Below are 19,390 nucleotides of genomic sequence, written 5' to 3'. Positions count from 1 at the left end.
TTCTTTTTTTTCTAAAAATTGCATACGTTTTGATGGTCTGATCACTTTAAACATGATTCTCTTTGTGACACAGGTTTTAGGAGCATTTGGAGCATTTAGTATATCTTAAGTGATGGTACACTGTGTATAAAACAGTTCTTGCAAATGATACCTACTGATATTTACAAGGTACTACCCATTCTCCCCAATTATTGAAACTATAAAACAGATATTGAATTTCTGTGGGTTAAAAATATCATCAGATAAGTTACCTGTTGCCCCATTTACAAAGAAACAATTACAAACAGCATTCGTTGTTTGTTAATTTTCAAACTACAAAATGCTAATCAAATACCAGGATCAATTTCTAAGAATCCATAAGTTGCGAGATTGTAGACATCCACTAGAAAACACCGTTTAATTGTGAAATGGTGTGAATTGTAGCAGGGCAACTCAGAAATGTGTGAGACGACAATGTAAAACAGTTTAGTGTACTGTCACAAGTATATGTGGACAGAGGTCTTGGGTATAGTTCTCATTGACTGCTATGTGTATTTCACATATGGTGTGTCATGTAGAGGATTGGGATAGCTTAGAAAGTGCATAGGGATGACATCATACATGACTGGATCATGACAGTTAAACTTTCAATAATAGGTGATCTGGGAGTTAGATGACACCCAAAGCATTGTTTAATACCTGTAGAGTATGTTACAGGAGAGTGGATACACTTGCCAATTTTGTATCAAGTTTCTGAAGACACCAAGTCATTACAGATAGCCTTCATTAGAGATTTCCTGGTATCCTGTGTTTCTCATGTCTCTTGTCAGACTGTGTACAGTTGTCTTAGAGAGTTTACAATGTATGCTCAACAACTCTCCAAATGTGTTACTGAAACAGAGCAGAATATGGTCTAACCAATCTGGTGTCTGTCTCACCATACTGATTAAGGTGGTAATACACTGGACTTTCATTTGAGAGTACAGTGATTCAGAATCCTTGTCTGACCATCTAGATTTAGGTTTTCCATTGTTACCTAAACTCCTTTATTTAAGGCTATATGGTTTCTTTGAAAAGCAGTCAGACAATAATTTTTCCCCCATCCATCCCCAGGCCTAGCCTGTGACCCAACTCTGATTATTGCAGAAAGAGATAATATGGAACTGCCAGTTTTCTCATCTGGAATGATACAATATTAGGAGCATGTACACCATCGCACCTGTTTAAAGGATAATGTAATGGCTCTGGCCCATAGGGATGGCATATCCTTATAATCCACACACTATTGTCACTTTTGCATAATTAGGTAAGTGCAACATCAGGTGGACCAGTAGCTACATCATGAGGAACTAATGAATCTAGAGTGGTTAGCTAACTCTCCAGACTTATATCTGATTAAACATGTGTGAAACAATGTAGGATGATAAATTACAGGCTGGACACCAGCACCACACACATGTAACGGAGGGAGGCATTATCCCAAGTTATGATGAATGGTGTGTTCCACTGTGTAGGGAGATACTATGCATCCTGTATTTCTTGAAAAGGCATTATGTTCTGCATAGACCTTCCTATATGCCACTGATAGAAGGTTGTTATTGTATGTCAGTTTCTGCCTGTAACAGGTTATCCTGTACACTCAGTATCCGTATCACTGTGTCACATGTCACTATATTGCCGGAGATCATTTCTGATGTGCACATTTTTTATGGATCTAAAAGATCCCTCAACTTATAGATGCAAGTGTAATATGGTTTGCATTGTGAATGAATGCTCAAAGTGCTACAAATTTAATTTGTTGGTGTGTCCAAATGGTTTTGGGAAAATGCCAGAATGTGAGCCTGATAAGTTTTCTTTCCCACCCTTGTCCATCTCATGGCTTACTTCTCGTAAGTTAAATAACACCAACAGAATGTTAAACTGAAACCTGCCTACCTTCTTTCTTGCTTAAGAAGAAGAAGAAGAAGAAGAACAACAACAACATTAACAATTTATGTGAACAATTTGATTTTCTTTTATGTATAGAAATTATTCTGTTGTTGATAGTTAATAGATTTGTGTGCACACAATAAAAGTCAAATGGGTTTCACTAAACTGATAATATTTCAGTAATAATCTGGTGGTTGTTGTTGTTGGTGTTGTTGTGTTCTTCAGTCCTGAGACTGGTCTGATGCTGCTCTCCATGCTACTCTATCCTTTGCAAGCTTCTTCATCCCCCAGTACGTACTGCAGCTTACATCCTTCTGAATCTGCTTAGTGTATTATCTCTTGGTCTCCCTCTATGATTTTTACCCTCCACACTGCCCTCCAATACTAAATTGGTGATCCCTTGATGCCTCAGAACATGTCCTATCAACTGATCCCTTCTTCTAGTCAAGTTGTGCCACAAACTCCTCTTCTCCCCAATTCTATTCAATACCTCCTCATTAGTTATGTGATCTACCCATCTAATCTTCAGCATTCTTCTGTAGCACAACATTTCGAAAGCTACTATTCTCTTCTTGTCCAAACTATTTATCATCCATGTTTCACTTCCACAAATGGCTACACTCCATACAAATACTTTCAGAAACAACTTACTGACACTTAAATCTATACTCGATGTTAACAAATTTATCTTCTTCAGAAACACTTTCCTTGCCATTGACAGTCTACATTTTATATCCTCTCTACTTCGACCATCATCAGTTATTTTGCTCCCCAAATAGCAAACCTCCTTTACTACTTTAAGTGTCTCATTTCCTAATGTAATTCCCTTAGCATCACCAGAGTTAACTAGTCTACATTCCATTATCCTCATTTTACTTTTGTCGGTGTTCGTCTTATATCCTTCTTTCAAGACACTGTCCATTCCATTCAACTGCTCTTCCAAGTCCTTTGCATTGCAATGTCATCAGTGAACCTTGAAGGTTTTATTTCTTCTCCATGGATTTTAATACGTACTCCGAATTTTTCTTTTGTTTCCTTTACTGCTTGCTCAATATACAGATTGAATAACATCGGGGATAGGCTACAAGCCTGTCTCACTCCCTTCCCAACCACTGCTTCCTTATCATGTCCCTCGACTTTATAACTCCCGTCTGGTTTCTGTACAAATTATAAATAGCCTTTCACTCCCTGTATCAGTGATACAAAGTTACCTTAATGTTTAGGTGTATTGTACTACAGTTTTTAGGTCTTCTAAATTTGTGTTCAGTTTCCATATGTTTCCAAAACATTCAGTGAGAAAATTTATTCTTTCTTGCTTAATTTAAGTGCTTTGGACATGATTGTTTAATCCAACGCTACTGCTAAAAGTATTTGAGACCCTTGAGTATTACTTGGAATAGTAATTTCTCTTTCTTTTTCAGGAATAATATCCTACACGGAGTATCTGTTTCTGCTGTCAATACTTACAAGTACGTACATCTATCTTTACAGTTCAGTAATTTTTTCTGCACCACTTGTTTGTAGTTACTAATTCTTGAGTAGTGTAAATAAATTAGAAAAGAGCAGCTATCTCTATTTCTGGTTTCTAGGTGTTGGTTTGCTGTCTCAAAGTGTTCGCATTGAATTTGTTTGTCATTTGTCTTATTTTTGTCCTAGAAGTTGGAGACATATTGTATTACAATCATTAATCTTTGTGTAAATAGGTAAAAATGTGATAAATGACTGAGATGATATGGAGGAGTACGGTATTACAGTAGTCTATTCCACAGTGCTTATAACACAATCTTGTAGTGTGTTAGAAACCTGCTCTGTGAGTTGATCTAACAATTAGAGATTACACAAATGAAATCCATAAATACAATACAATTCTTGATTCCTAACTGACAAATCATTCAAGTCAGCCTTTTCCTGCTGTTGGTAATGTGTCTGTTTCCAGATATTCAGAAGGTAATGATCCTTGCTTAAAAACTGCCGTTAAAAAGTAGAATATTGTCCACTCATGAAAGTTGAGATCATCATACTTCATCTGGGAGTCTTTATGTAGAAACTGCAAAGCAGTTGGGGTGGGTTGTGCTATGTATTTGGAATCCTTTGTCAGTCCTTAAACACCATAAAAACATTGTGAAAGCTGCTATACCAAACAGAAGACTTCCTGCAACTACTGCATGAATTATCACTGCTGGGTTGTGGCCACATGAAAGTCTGATCACATCGAAGAACATGTTACTATGCACAACATTGTGTACTATAATGGATGCTACACCACAAATCCCATCTGTGTTCCAACCACTCCAACTTCTATGAATTGCACAGTAATGAATTGCCTGTCCAACCCCCAGAATTCTCCTGTCCCCATCCTCCATGAAGCCTTGTTCTCATATTATGTCTGTCTCTGTTATCTCCCAATTTCCTAATGACTGGTACTCCATCGCTTCCCCACAGCTTTATACTTCTCTTTGTCCCTCATTTTAATTATGTTTACACTCTGTATATGTGGGGGGAAGGGGGTGAAATGTGGGAATAGATGAGGAGGGTGTACGTTTAAAGAGTAACATAAATTATGCACTGGAAAATTACAGGATCTGAAATTTCATAATTGATGCTTGCAGTTAGAGATTTCATATATTTGATGTGAAGGAAGTGCACCTCTTAATTACTATAATTTTTACTTTAAAAAGTTAAAGACAAATTTCCAAACATCGTTTATTGTTTTAGGAAGAGTATGAAAGATATTATTGTTTCAGAACCTCAAACTGGATTTCGTATTGCATTCAACATGTTTGATACTGATGGTAATGAGCGTGTTGATAAGACTGAATTTCTTGTGGTAAGTATGTTGATTTCAAACTCCTATCATTTATAAGCTGCTCCTTGTTTACATTGTAATGCATAAATTTCTAGCCACATGATTTTGTGCTAAATATCTTTCAATTGTGGAACAATGGTTCTTTTCATAGGTGGAAGAGTACAAATTTTACATCATGTTTGAGTTGAATAGTGCTCCCCTCCCCCTCCAAATTTTCGTTACACAATTCAGGAGCTTGTGAATTACATATTATCACAACAGTGGATTTGCCATGCAGCTCCTGGAGATAAAATAATGACCACATTCACCCAGTTTGAGTCCTTGTAATTTCTTCTTGTGGAATTTTGTAAAGACTGCTTGTGCCACCATTTGAAACAGTGCTAGCCAACCTATGCATATGGATCTCTTCAGCTATCGCAGCAATTGACAAAAACATTAAACAAAGCACTTGAGCAAGTTTCTCCAGCTATGTGCATACCGCGCAAAGCATGTTGTACAAATTCAACATTTATAATGTGTTCAAAGTTTTTTTACATTCATTTCAATTTCTACCATTACCATTTTTTTTCTGAAATGTTACAGTCAACAACAATAATTACATTCTGAAACTGACAACATAATTTTCCCTCACATTGTATTGTAGATTTTAATAATAGTACTGCAACTATATTGTATATACTTCCCACTGAATGAGTACTGTTTTCACCAAAGTTACAGTCATTAGGATTGTACAAAAATTGTAAAAGTAGCTATACTGATTGAAAGTTTATGATTGTGGAAGAACAATTATTGACATAATAAGTTTCAAGCTTTCAGAATTTGTTAATTAAAATGAAGGAACTGGGGGAAAGGGGGGGGGGGGGAAGACTCACAAGTTTTGGCACAGAAGCAGAATGAAAATGACACAATGTAAGTAATTCCCAGAGCAGATAACATACTATACAAAGCAGCAAGTCCCATGCTCAAATATCGGTCTTATAAATTGATGGAAGGAAAGAGGGATACACAAGCTGCTTCAAGTAACACAAGTAAGTAGAAATAACGTGTTGACAGATGGGTGAGAGGAGTGGGTGAGTGGAAGGGAATGTGTGTGAGCAAATTGGTGGTAGTGAGTGCAAGATGTAGAAGAAAAGGAAGTACTGTGAAGACAATGTAGAATAGTGAAGAAAACTAGATGGAATGATAACACAAGGAAAAATTACTGTAATTCAGTGCCAGACGAAAGAAAGAAACTAGAAGTGATGATCAATTCCTGTGAGGGAACAAAATGACCTCATGACGAAATAAGTTCCAGAATCTGCACTGTCAAAGTATATATTGCAGTGCAGTATAAGGTGTTTTCCTGTGTAGTCCATATTTCATCATTCAGTATTTTCAGTTGTCATTAAATGCAGGATGCTGAATAATATGTGGAACAACACATGTAATGTCACATACATGTCTTTCTTCTGTTATTTATTTGTTAAATGCATCCCTGCATATGAATATGTTTAACACTAAGTGGATCAATGAGGAATATTTTTATATTAGGAAAGATTGCATGTATATGAATCATAAGATGATGACCAGACAAAATACTTCACCTGTTTCAGATGAAGCAAGGCAGCTTAAAAGGGTTGTAAGAAGATTTTACAGGGTGTTTCAAAAATGACCGGTATATTTGAAATGGCAATACAAACGAAACGAGCAGCGATAGAAATACACCGTTTGTTGCAATATGCTTGGGACAACAGTACATTTTCAGGCAGACAAACTTTCGAAATTACAGTAGTTACAATTGTCAACAACAGATGGCGCTGCGGTCTGGGAAACTCTATAGTACGATATTTTCCACATATCCACCATGCGTAGCAATAATATGGCGTAGTCTCTGAATGAAATTACCCGAAACCTTTCACAACGTGTCTGGCGGAATGGCTTCACATGCAGATGAGATGTACTGCTTCAGCTGTTCAATTGTTTCTGGATTCTGGCGGTACACCTGGTCTTTAAAGTGTCCCCACAGAAAGAAGTCACAGGGGTTCATGTCTGGCGAATAGGGAGGCCAATCCACGCCGCCTCCTGTATGTTTCGGATAGCCCAAAGCAATCACACGATCATCGAAATATTCATTTAGGAAATTAAAGACGTCGCCCGTGCGATGTGGCCGGGCACCATCTTGCATAAACCACGAGGTGTTCGCAGTGTCGTGTAAGGCAGTTTGTACCGCCACAAATTCACTAAGAATGTCCAGATAGCATGATGCAGTAATCGTTTCGGATCTGAAAAATGGACCAATGATTCCTTTGGAAGAAATGGCGGCCCAGACCAGTACTTTTTGAGGATGCATGGACGATGGGACTGCAACATGGGGCTTTTCGGTTCCCCATATGCGCCAGTTCTGTTTATTGATGAAGCCGTCCAGGTAAAAATAAGCTTCGTCAGTAAACCAAATGCTGCCCACATGCATATCGCCGTCATCAATCCTGTGCACTATATCGTTAGTGAATGTCTCTTGTGCAGCAGTGGTAGCGGCGCTGAGGGGTTGCCGCGTTTGAATTTTGTATGGATAGAGGTGTAAACTCTAGCGCATGAGACGATACGTGGACGCAGCTACAACACGGCGAACAGAAACCCGAGGCCGCTGTTGGACCACCTGCTGAACTAGCTGTGCGTTGCCCTCTGTGGTTGCCATACGCGGTCGCCCTACCTTTCCAGCACGTTCATCCGTCACGTTCCCAGTCCGTTGAAATTTTTCAAACAGCTCCTTTATTGTATCGCTTTTCGGTCCTTTGGTTACATTAAACCTCCGTTGAAAACTTCGTCTTGTTGCAACAACACTGTGTTCTAGGCGGTGGAATTCCAACACCAGAAAAATCCTCTGTTCTAAGGAATAAACCATGTTGTCCACAGCACACTTGCACGTTGTGAACAGCACACGCTTACAGCAGAAAGACGACGTACAGAATGGCGCACCCACAGACTGCGTTGTCTTCTATATCTTTCACATCACTTGCAGTGCCATCTGTTGTTGAAAATTGTAACTACTGTAATTTCAAAAGTTTGTCCGCCTGAAAATGTACTGTTGTCCCAAGCATATTGCAACAAACAGTGTATTTCTATTGCTGCTCGTTTAGTTTTTATTGCTGTTTCAAATATACCGGTCATTTTTGAAACACCCTGTATGTACAGTATACCTCATATCTGGAATAGAGATGTGTTGCAGGGGATGTATAAGATTGAGCTGATGAAGTTGAGGTTCTTAGAGGATTTTCTTCCAAGTAGAGTGCAATTTATTTTATGATATGCTAGGAGGAAATCTAGGCTAATACTGGTAAAAATATTGATTAAAGACACAGTCTCATAGTTACAAAGGAGTTCAGCTGATGTATTATCAAGTCTGGATTGCGGCAAACTACACTGAAAATTTATTGTTGTACAATGTTGGTAACTGCAGGAATCAAAGATATGGACAGAAATTGTTTCAGTTTTACTAGGAGAGTTTGTATCCAAGAATAATTTTCACTATGAGAGAGTTAACGAACAATGAAAGGCAAAGCTCGTGTATTTAATGTATATGATGACATAGTGATGTTAGTTCTATGAGACTGAAATAAACATCAAAGACTGTGATTCTCTCAATGGGAATTCCGTGATCGTTCATTAAATAAAACAGCGATCAAAGACTGAAATGCCATATTTTATTTAAAGACTGTGATATTTTTGCCATAAAAAGAAGTCAAATAGTTGCAGCAAATGCCATCAAGGCTACAGAGAAAATATTTTTCAGTGACTCTGTAGTTAACTTGAGACTGTAAGAAAGATTACCACTTCCAAAGACATTACCATAAATTTAGGTATTTAGGATAACCATAAAGTCATAATTCTCATGTCAGAAAAATAAAGTTATGTAATTATTTCCTTGTTTGTGAATACATGTCTGCAGTCGTAGTAGACACTGAAATTCCCAGATCACATAACCGTACGCTGCAAAATGGCACAGCCTGTCCCCACTTTAACAATGGGCCGAGGTATTTTGCTTTATCTCTTTAATGGTGCACTACAGTACTGTGAGGAAGAGCAGGAGGGGGATTTCAGTGTGTGGCAGAACTGCAGACATGTACCAGCAAACAAAAAAGATTAAATGTTTAACCCGAAAGAACAGATACCATCTTTATATATATAAACTCGTCTAGCTTGAAGGGGGAAACCAGATGGCGCCATGGTTGGCCTGCTAGAAGGTGCTGCCATAGGTCAAACTGTTATCAACTGTGTTCTTTTAAATAGAAACCCCAATATTTTATTAAATATTCATGTAGTATGTAAAGAAATATGAATGTTTTAGTTGGACCAGTTTTTTCGCTTTGTGATAAATGGCACTGTAATAGTCACAAATGTATAAGTACGTGGTATCACGTAACATTCCGCCAGTGCGGACAGTATCTGCTTTGTGATACATTACCCGTGTTAAATTGGACCGTTTACCAATTGCAGAAAAGGTTGATATCATGTTGATGTGTGGCTATTGTGATCAAAATGCCCAACGGGCATGTGCTATGTATGCTGCTTGGTATCCTGGACAACATCATCCAAGTGTCCAGACCGTTCCCAGATAGTTATGTTATTTAAGGAAACAGGAAGTGTTCAGTCACATGTGAAACATCAACCACAACCTGCAACAAATGATGATGCCCAAGTAGGTGTTATTGCGCGAGAATCGGGAATCTCAAAAACGTTGGTGTTGAGAATGCTACATCAACATCGATTGCACCTGTACCATATTTCTGTGCACCAGTAATTGCATGGCAACGACTTTGAACATCATGTACAGTTCTGCCACTGGGCACAAGAGAAATTACGGGATGATGACAGATTTTTTGCACGCATTCTATTTAGCGACGAAGCGTCATTCACCATTAGCTGTAGCGTAAACCAGCATAATATGCTCTATTGGGCAATGTAAAATCCACTATGGCTGCAACAAGTGGAACATCAGTGACCTTGGTGAGTTAATGTACGGTGCGGCATTATGGGAGGAAGGATAGTTGGCCCCCATTTTATGGTTGCAATGTATGCTGATTTCCTACGTAATGTTCTACCAATGTTACTACAAGATGTTTCACTGCATGACAGAATGGCAATGTACTTCCAACATGATGGATGTCCGGCACACAGCTCGCATGTGGTTGAAGCAGTATTGAATAGCATATTTCAAGACAGTTGGTTTGGTCATCGAACCACCATACCATGGGGCACACATTCACCGGATCTGACGTCCCCAGATTTTTTTCTGTGGGGAAAGTTGAAAGATATTTACTATCGTGATCCACCAACAACGCCTGACAACATGCGTCAGCGCATTGTAAATGCATGTGCAACATTACGGAAGGCGAACTACTCGCTGTTGAGAGGAATGTCGTTACACGTATTGCCAAATGCATTGAGGTTGATGGACATCATTTTGAGTATTTATTGCATTAATGTGGTATTTACAGGTAATCACACTGTAACTTCATGTGTTCTCAGAAATGATAAGTTCACAAAGGTACATGTATCACATTGGAACAACCGAAATAAAATGTTCAAACATACCTATGTTCTGTATTTTAATTTAAAAAACCTACCTCTTACAAACTGTTCGTCTAAAATTGCGAGCCATATGTTTGTGACTATTACAGCGCCATCTATCACAAAGCAAAAAAACTGGTCCAACTAAAACATTCATATTTCTTTAGGTACTACACGAATATGTAATAAAAAATGGGGGCTCCTATTTTAAAAAACGCAGTTGGTAACCTATGTATAAAGCCGTGAATAATGAGTGTAATGGGCAGGGGTACTACGAATATAGTGCAGGACAACAAGTTGGGACTGTGGGTCTCACGGGAGGCATGCCAGAGATAAGTCCTTGCAGTGACACTATCCTCTGTGTCCTCAGTGGCTCAGATGGCTATAGCGTCTGCCATGTAAGCAGGAGATCCCGTGTTCGAATCCTGGTCAGGGCATACATTTTCAACTGTCCCCATTGATATATATTAGTGCCTGTATGCAGCTAAGGGTATTCATTTCATTGTATTGATTTAATTGTAATTTCATTCTAATGAGCTGCACAGTCACCGATGGTATCTGTTCTTTCGGACATGTCTGAAAGAACAGATACCGAGGTTCACCGGCCATTTGAGCATTTCCTGTGCGAATGCACAAACAGTGACTGAATTCTCATGGGAATTGGTAAAGCCACGAGTAATGAGTGTAATGGGCAGGGGCACTACCAATATAGTGCGGGACAATAAGTTGGGAATTTGAGTCTCACGGGAGGCATGCCAGAGATAAGTGCGTGCAGTTGCACTATCGTCTGTGTCCTCAATGGCTCAGATGGATAGAGTGTCTGCCATGTAAGCAGGAGATCCCGGGTTTGAATCTCAGTCAAGGCACACATTTTAAACTGTCCCCTTTGACATATACAGGGTGCTTAAAAAATGTACAGCCAAACTTTCAGGAAACATTCCTCACAACAGACGTTATGTGAACATGTGTCCGGAAATGCTTAATTTCCATGTTAGAGCTCATTTTAGTTTTGTCAGTATGTACTGTACTTCCTCGATTCATCACCAGCTGGCCCAATTGAAGGAAGGTAATGTTGGCTTCGGTGCTTGTGTTGACATGCGACTTATTACTCTACAGTACTAGCATCAAGCACATCAGTATGTAGCATCAACAGGTTAGTGTTCGTCATTAACGTGGTTTTGCAGTCAGTGCAATGTTTACAAATGTGGAGTTGGCAAATGCCCATTTGATGTATGGATTAGCACGGGGCAATAGTCGTGGCACGGTATGTTTGTATCGAGACAGATTTCCAGAACGAAGGTGTCCCGACAGGAAGATGTTCAAAGCAATTGATCGGTGTCTTAGAGAGCACGGAACATTCCAGCCTATGACTCGCGACTGGGGAAGACGTAGAACAATGAGGACACCTGCAAAGGACGAGGCAATTCTTCATGCAGTTGATGATAACCCTAATGTCAGCGTCAGAGAAGTTACTGCTGTACAAGGTAATGTTGACCACATTGCTGTATAGAGAGTGCTACGGGAGAACCAGTTGTTTCTGTACCATGTACAGTGTGTGCAGGCACTATCTGCAGCTGATTGGCCTCCACGGGTACACTTCTGCGAATGGTTCATCCAACAGTGTGTCAATCCTCATTTCAGTGCAAATGTTCTCTTTACGGATGAGGCTTCATTCCAACGTGATCAAATTGTAAATTTCCACAATAAACGTGTGGGCTGACGAGAATCCGCAATTGTGCAATCACATCATCAACACAGATTTTCTGTGAACGTTTGGGCAGGCATTGTTGGTGATGTCTTGATTAGGCCCCATGTTCTTCCACCTACGCTCAATGGAGCACGTTATCATGATTTCATATGGGATACTCTACCTGTGCTGCTAGAACATGTGCCTTTACAAGTACGACACAACATGTGGTTCATGCACGATGGAGCTCCTGCACATTTCAGTCGAAGTGTTCGTACGCTTCTCAACAACAGATTTAGTGACCGATGGATTGGTAGAGGCGGAACAATTCCATGACCTCCACGCTCTCCTGACCTCACCCTCTTGACTTTCATCTATGGGGGCATTTGAAAGCTCTTGTGTACGCAACCCCGGTACCAAATGTAGAGACTCTTCATATTCGTATTGTGGACGACCGTGATATGATATGCCATTCTCCAGGGCTGCAACGCATCAGGGATTCCATGCGACGGAGGGTGGATGCATGTATCCTCGCTAACGGAGGACATTTTGAACATTTCCTGTAACAAAGTGTTTGAAGTCACGCTGGTACGTTCTGTTCCTGTGTGTTTCCATTCCATGATTAATGTGATTTGAAGAGAAGTAATAAAATGAGCTCTAACATGGAAAGTAAGCGTTTCTGGACACATGTCCACATAACATTTTTTTTCTTTGTGTGTGAGGAATGTTTCCTGAAAGTTTGACCATACCTTTTTGTAACACCCTGTATATGAACACCTGTATGCATGTAAGAGTATTCATTTTATTGTAGTGATTTAATTGTAATTTCATATAACACAGGCCAGAAGCTACACATAACAAGTCATAACAATGGTGGCATATTTACTGTATAATTTCATCATCAGACATAGTACAAAGCTACTGTAAATATTAGATGTTCACGGAACACAATTTACATGATGTTTGTCAGTTACTTATCACTCCCAGAGTGAGTTCCAAGAGTTTTATAAAAATGTTCAAAGGTTGATAACTGATCCTGAACTGAGTGACTACATTTCAATTCTGTACTAACTGCACAGTGTTCATTCTGACTGTCACAGATTTGTCGACCAAATGAATGCTGACCAGGGATTAACTGAATCATTGTTCAGTACAGTGATAATAACTCAAATTTGTAGCTACAATCTGATTTATAATGGGAAGAAGGTCAAAATTAATTTCCACAGAATAACAGTGAGCCAAGGAGTAATCTGATTAACTATGGCTTAGATAACTGGAAAATTGAGAAAGTTATATGGACTATATTGTAAATACTATGTATACTGCCACAGGGATTCACAATTCCCACAAAAAGTGGCAAAAATATGTAATTTTCTATATTGAATAATTAGTGAATTTCCCATGTTTCTGTAATACAAGAGGGCATTTTTGCAATCATAAAAAATTATGCCTACAAAACTAGGTAACTAAATTTTGGAAATAATCACCAGTTAAAAATAGAAGATTCTGAAAGACAAAAATTTTTGTTATGAATAACTTTTGAAACATGATGTTTTTGGAGGAACTAGAGTAAAACAGACATGCACACATGCACACAAGCACATGCCTATGTGGTGCTGGAGGGACTAATAGTGCGAGTGCTATTTTTCTGCAGGTGGATTGCTTGTGTTGGGGGTAGTGTCAGTTGAAAGGGAGACAGGATGCAGAGAGAAGGGCTAGGGGTGGGCGGCTAGTGGCCCAGAGGGAAGCAGCTGGTTTGCCACTTAGGAATGCAGCAGGGGGGGGAGGGGCACAGGCATATGAGCTGGCATTATTGCAGCAGCTGGTGGAAAGCATCACACACTGGAGGCGACAATAGGGCACAAATTGGTAGGTAGTGACAGGAAAGAGGAAGGGGAAACTATTGGGTGGAGGGTTCAGGGACAGTGGGTTACCTGAGATTGAGGCTAGAACGATTACATGAGCAGATTATGTGTTGTAAAGATAACTCCCATTTGCATAATTCAGAGAAGCAGGTAATGGAGGGAAGTATCCACATGGCACAGGTTGTGAAGCAGCCATTAAAATTGAGCTTGGTGTGCCTCCAGGTGCTCAACTTTGCTCTTGAGAGCCGTCCAGCAGTGGCCATTCATCCTGCTTCTCAGTGTTTGCAGCAGAATTTGAATATATGTGGCTGCTTTCATAAGAGGCCTGGCTTATGATGTGGTAGGAAAAGCCTGTGACAGGGCTGGAGTAAGAGGTGCTGGGTAGGCAGATTTGGAAGATATTGCAGCTTGGTCTGCCACAAGGATATGATCCCTATGGCAAGTGGGTGGGAGTGGGTGTGACAGAGGGATGGACTGGAATGTGACTGATGGAGGAGAAGGACACTTCAGGAGTGGTGGGAAGGACCTTGGGTAGGACGTCCCTCATTTCAGGACAGGGTGAGAGAGAATCGAAGTCCTGGCAGAGGATAGGGATCAGTTGTTGCAGCCCAGGATGTTACTGGGTAATGAGGGAGTGCTTTGTAGCTGATTCTTGGGGTTGGTGGGTGATTGGGGGATGTGAGGATATGCATGAGTAATCTGTTTGTGAACTGGGTTTGAGGGAAAGGGGGGGGGGGGGGGGTCGTTGGTATTGCATGTATGTAAAGGCCGTTGTGAGACCTTCAGCATATTGGACTAAGGAGATCTTGTCATTGAAGATACAGCATTCACGGGTGGCTGGGCTGTGTGGGACGAATTTTTTGATGTGGAAATGCAGGTACTGTTGGTGCTAAGTGGGTTTAATGTGGGCAGAGGTGTTAACGGAGCCATCAGAATGGTGTAGGTCAACTTCCACGAAGTTGTCTTGTTGGGTGGAGGAGAACCAGATACAGTGTAAGGGGAGAAAAGATGTTGAGGTTAGGTGAGTTAATATGGATAGTGTCTTTTGGCCCTGAGTCCACATCTACATCTACATCTACATTTATACTCTGCAAGCCACCCAATGGTGTGTGGCAGAGGGCACTTTACGTGCCACTGTCATTACCTCCCTTTTCTCTTCCAGTCGCGTATGGTTCGCGGGAAGAATGACTCTCTGAAAGCCTCCGTGTGCATTTGAATCTCTCTAATTTTACATTCGTGATATCCTCAGGAGGTATAAGTAGGGGGAAGCAATATATTCGATACCTCATCCAGAAACGCACCCTCTCAAAACCTGGTGAGCAAGCTACACTGTGATGCAGAGCGCCTCTCTTGCAGAGTCTGCCACTTGAGTTTGCTAAACATCTCCGTAACGCTATCACGGTTACCAAATAACCCTGTGATGAAACGCGCCGCTCTTCTTTGGATCTTCTCTATCTCCTCCGCCAACCCGACCTGGTACGGATCCCACACTGATGAGCAATACTCAAGTGTAGGTCGAACGAGTGTTTTGTAATCCGCCTCCTTTGTTGATGGACTACATTTTATAAGGACTCTCCCAATGAATCTCAACCTGGTCCCCGCCTTACCAACGATTAATTTTACTCCCGGATATTTTACAGAAGTAACTGCTACCAGTGTTTGTTCCGCTATCATATAATCATACAATAAAGGATCCTTCTTTCTATTTATTCGCAATACATTACATTTGTCTATGTTAAGGGTCAGTTGCCAGTCCCTGCGCCAAGTGCCTATCCACTGCAGATCTTCCTGCATTTCGCTACAATTTTCTAATGCTGCAACTTCTCTGTATACTACAGCATATCCACGAAAAGCCGCATGGAACTTCCGACGCTACCTACTAGGTCATTTATATATATTGTGAAAAGCAATGGTCCCATAACACTCCCCCGTGGCACGCCAAAGGTTAATTTCATGTCTGTAGACGTCTCTCCATTGATAACAACATGCTATGTTCTGTTTGCTAAAAACTCTTCAATCCAGCCACACAGCTGGTCTGATATTCCGTAGGCTCTTACTTTGTTTATCAGGCGACAGTGTGGAACAATATCGAACGCCTTCCGGAAGTCAAGGAAAATGGCACCTACCTGGGAGCCTGTATCTAATATTTTCTGGGTCTCATGAACAAATAAAGCGGGTTGGGTCTCACACGATTGCTGTTTCCAGAATCCATGTTGATTCCTACAGAGTAGATTCTGGGTTTCCAAAAATGACCTGATACTCAAGCAAAAAACATGTTCTAAAATTCTACAACAGATCGACGTCAGAGATATAGGTCTATAGTTTTGCGCATCTGCTCGACGACCCTTCTTGAAGACTGGGACTACCTGTGCTCTCTTCCAATCATTTGGGACCTTCCGTTCCTTAGAGACTTGTGATACACGGCTGTCAGAAGGGGGGCAAGTTCTTTGCGTACTGTGTGTAGAAACGAATTGGTATCCCGTCAGGTCCAGTGGACTTTCCTCTGTTGAGTGATTCCAGTTGCTTTTCTACTCCTTGGACACTTATTTCGATGTCGGCCATTTTTTCGTTTGTGCGAGGATTTAGAGAAGGAACTGCAGTGCGGTCTTCCTCTATGAAACAGCTTTGGAAAAAGGTGTTCAGTATTTCAGTGTGTCATCCTCTGTTTCAATGCCATCATCATCCCGGAGTGTCTGGATATGCTGTTTCGAGCCACTTACTGATTTAACGTAAGACCAGAACTTCCTAGGATTTTCTGTCAAGTCGGTACATAGAATTTTACTTTCGAATTCACTGAACGCTTCACACATAGCCCTCCTTACGCTAACTTTGACATCGTTTAGCTTCTGTTTGTCTGTGAGGTTTTGGCTGCATTTACACTTGGAGTGAAGCTCTCTTTGCTTTCGCAGTAGTTTCCTAACTTTGTTGTTGAACCACGGTGGGTTTTTCCCATCTCTCACAGTTTTACTCGGCACGTACCTGTCTAAAACGCATTTTACGATTGTCTTGAACTTTTTCCTTAAACACTCAACATTGTCAGTGTCGGAACAGAAATTATCATTTTGATCTGTTAGGTAATCTGAAATCTGCCTTCTATTACTCTTGCTAAACAGATAAACCTTTCTCCCTTATGATCACTGATTCCCGTTTCTGCAGTTACAGAGTCGAGAAGTTCAGGTCTGTTTGTTATCAGTAGGTCCAAGATGTTATCTCCACGAGTCGGTTCTCTGTTTAATTGCTCGAGGTAATTTTCGGATAGTGCACTTAGTATAATGTCACTCGATGCTCTGTCCCTACCACCCGTCCTAAACATCTGAGTGTCCCAGTCTATATCTGGTAAATTGAAATCTCCGCCTAAGACTACAACATGCTGAGAAAATTTATGTGAAATGGATTCCAAATTTTCTCTCAGTTGTTCTGCCACCAATGCTGCTGAGTCGGGAGGTCGGTAAAAGGAGCCAACTATTAACCTAGCTCGGTTGTTGAGTGTAACTCCCACCCATAATAATTCACAGGGACTATCCACTTCTACTTCACTACAGGACAAACTACTACTAACAGCAACAAACACGCCACCACCAGTTGCATGCAATCTATCCTTTCTAAACACTGTCTGTGCCTTTGTAAAAATTTCAGCAGAATTTATCTCTGGCTTCATCCAGCTTTCTGTACCTATAACGATATCAGCTTCGGTGCTTTCTATCACCGCTTGAAGTTCCGGTACTTTACCAATGCCGCTTCGACAGTTTACAATTACAATACCAATTGCTGCTTGGCCCCCGCATGTCCTGACTTTGCCCCGCACCCTTTGATGCTGTTGCATTTTCTGTACTTGCCCGAGGCCATATAACCTAAAAAACACCAAGTCATCGCGACACAACCCCTGCTACCCGTGTAGCCGCTTGCTTCATGTAGTGGACTCCTGACCTATCCAGCGGAACCCGAAACCCCACCACCCTATGGCGCAAGTCGAGGAATCTGCAGCCCACACGGTCGTAGAACCGTCTCGGCCTCTGATTCAGACCCTCCACTCAGCTCTGTACCAAAGGTCCGCAGTCAGTCCTGTCGACGATGCTGCAGATGGTGAGCTCTGCTTTCATCTCACTAGCGAGACTGTCAGTCTTCACCAAATCAGATAGCTGCCAGAAGCCAGAGAGGATTTCCTCCTATCCATAGCAACACACATCATTGGTGCCGACATGAGCGACCACCTGCAGATGGGTGCACCCTGTACCCTTCATGGCATCCGGAAGGACCCTTTCCACATCTGGAATGACTCCCCCCGGTATGCACATGGAGTGCACATTGGTTTTCTTCCCCTCTCTTGCTGCCATATCCCTAAGTGGCTTCATTACGCGCCTGACGTTGGTGCTCCCAACTACCAGTAAGCCCACCCTCTGCAACCGCACGGATCTTGCAAACTGAGGAGCAACCTCTGGAACAGCACAAGCAGCCATGTCCGGCCGAAGATCAGTATCAGCCTGAGACAGAGCCTGAAACCGGTTCAAACTAATTAATGGAAAATCTCATATAAAGATGTGAAACAATTACTAACAAAGAGATAGAGGGGCTGGCCAGTACTTACCTCAGCTCAGTACAGCCGATAGAAACACAAAAAACAACCAAAAATTTAAGCTCCTAGCTTTCGGAATAAATGTTCCTTCATCATGGAGGAGAGAGGGGAAAGAAAGGGAAGAAGGGAAAGTGGATTTAGTTACTCACAACCCAGGTTATGAAGCAACAGGGAAAGGAAAACAGGGAAGGTAGCAAGGATGGAGGCATGGTTGTCCCTCTGACAACCATGCCTCCATCCTTGCTACCTTCCCTGTTTTCCTTTCCCTGTTGCTTCATAACCTGGGTTGTGAGTAACTAAATCCACTTTCCCTTCTTCCCTTTCTTTCCCCTCTCTCCTCCATGATGAAGGAACATTTATTCCGAAAGCTAGGAGCTTAAATTTTCGGTTGTTTTTTGTGTTTCTATCGGCTGTACTGAGCTGAGGTAAGTACTGGCCAGCCCCTCTATCTCTTTGCCTGAAACCGGTTCGTCAGACAAACTGGAGAGTCCTTCCATTCAGCCCTCCGGAATGTCTTTCACCCCCTGTCACACCTCTAGACAACCTCCCACTCTACCACAGGTGAGGGATCAGCCTCAATGTGGGCAGTATCCCAGGCAGCCACAGTCGTAGTCCAATTGGGGGATGCATGGGACGAGCTGACCGTCCCCGACAAACCCCCATCCGGACCCCCACAGTGATGCCCATTGGCAACAGCCTCAAGCTGTGTGACCGAAGCCAACACTGCCTGAAGCTGGGAGCGAAGGGATGCCAACTCAGCCTGCATCCGAACGCAGCAGTTATGAAGATGTCATCATTGAAACTAAACCAGACAAGTGATTGGGAGTTCCTGGAGGCTAAAAAAGTTGCATTTAGATGACCCATAAACAGGTTGGCACAGAAGGGTGTTTTGGGTGCTCATGGCTCTGCCACAGATTTGTTTGTAAAGCTTCCCTTCAAAGGAAAAGTAGTGGGTCAGGATATGGTTTGTAAGGTGTACAAGGAATGAGGTGGTGAGTATAGAG

At 41.4% G+C, this 19,390-nt stretch overlaps 1 protein-coding gene across 4 annotated transcripts in view; it reads left to right on the top strand.

Moving 5' to 3' along the window:
* LOC126298970 (calcium uptake protein 3, mitochondrial) overlaps positions 1–19,390 on the top strand; it is a 613,695-nt gene that overhangs the window by 546,135 nt on the left and 48,170 nt on the right. For all 4 annotated transcript variants that reach the window (XM_049990590.1, XM_049990588.1, XM_049990589.1 and 1 more), the window contains exons 4-5: positions 3,330–3,377; positions 4,653–4,735. In XM_049990590.1, the coding sequence (XP_049846547.1) occupies positions 3,330–3,377; positions 4,653–4,735 (131 nt within the window). The remainder of the gene's footprint in view (positions 1–3,329; positions 3,378–4,652; positions 4,736–19,390) is intronic.

This window comes from Schistocerca gregaria, chromosome X, assembly GCF_023897955.1.
Source record: "Schistocerca gregaria isolate iqSchGreg1 chromosome X, iqSchGreg1.2, whole genome shotgun sequence".
In the NCBI taxonomy this organism is placed as follows: domain Eukaryota; kingdom Metazoa; phylum Arthropoda; class Insecta; order Orthoptera; family Acrididae; genus Schistocerca; species Schistocerca gregaria.
This window is presented reverse-complemented; position numbering and strand designations above follow the sequence as displayed.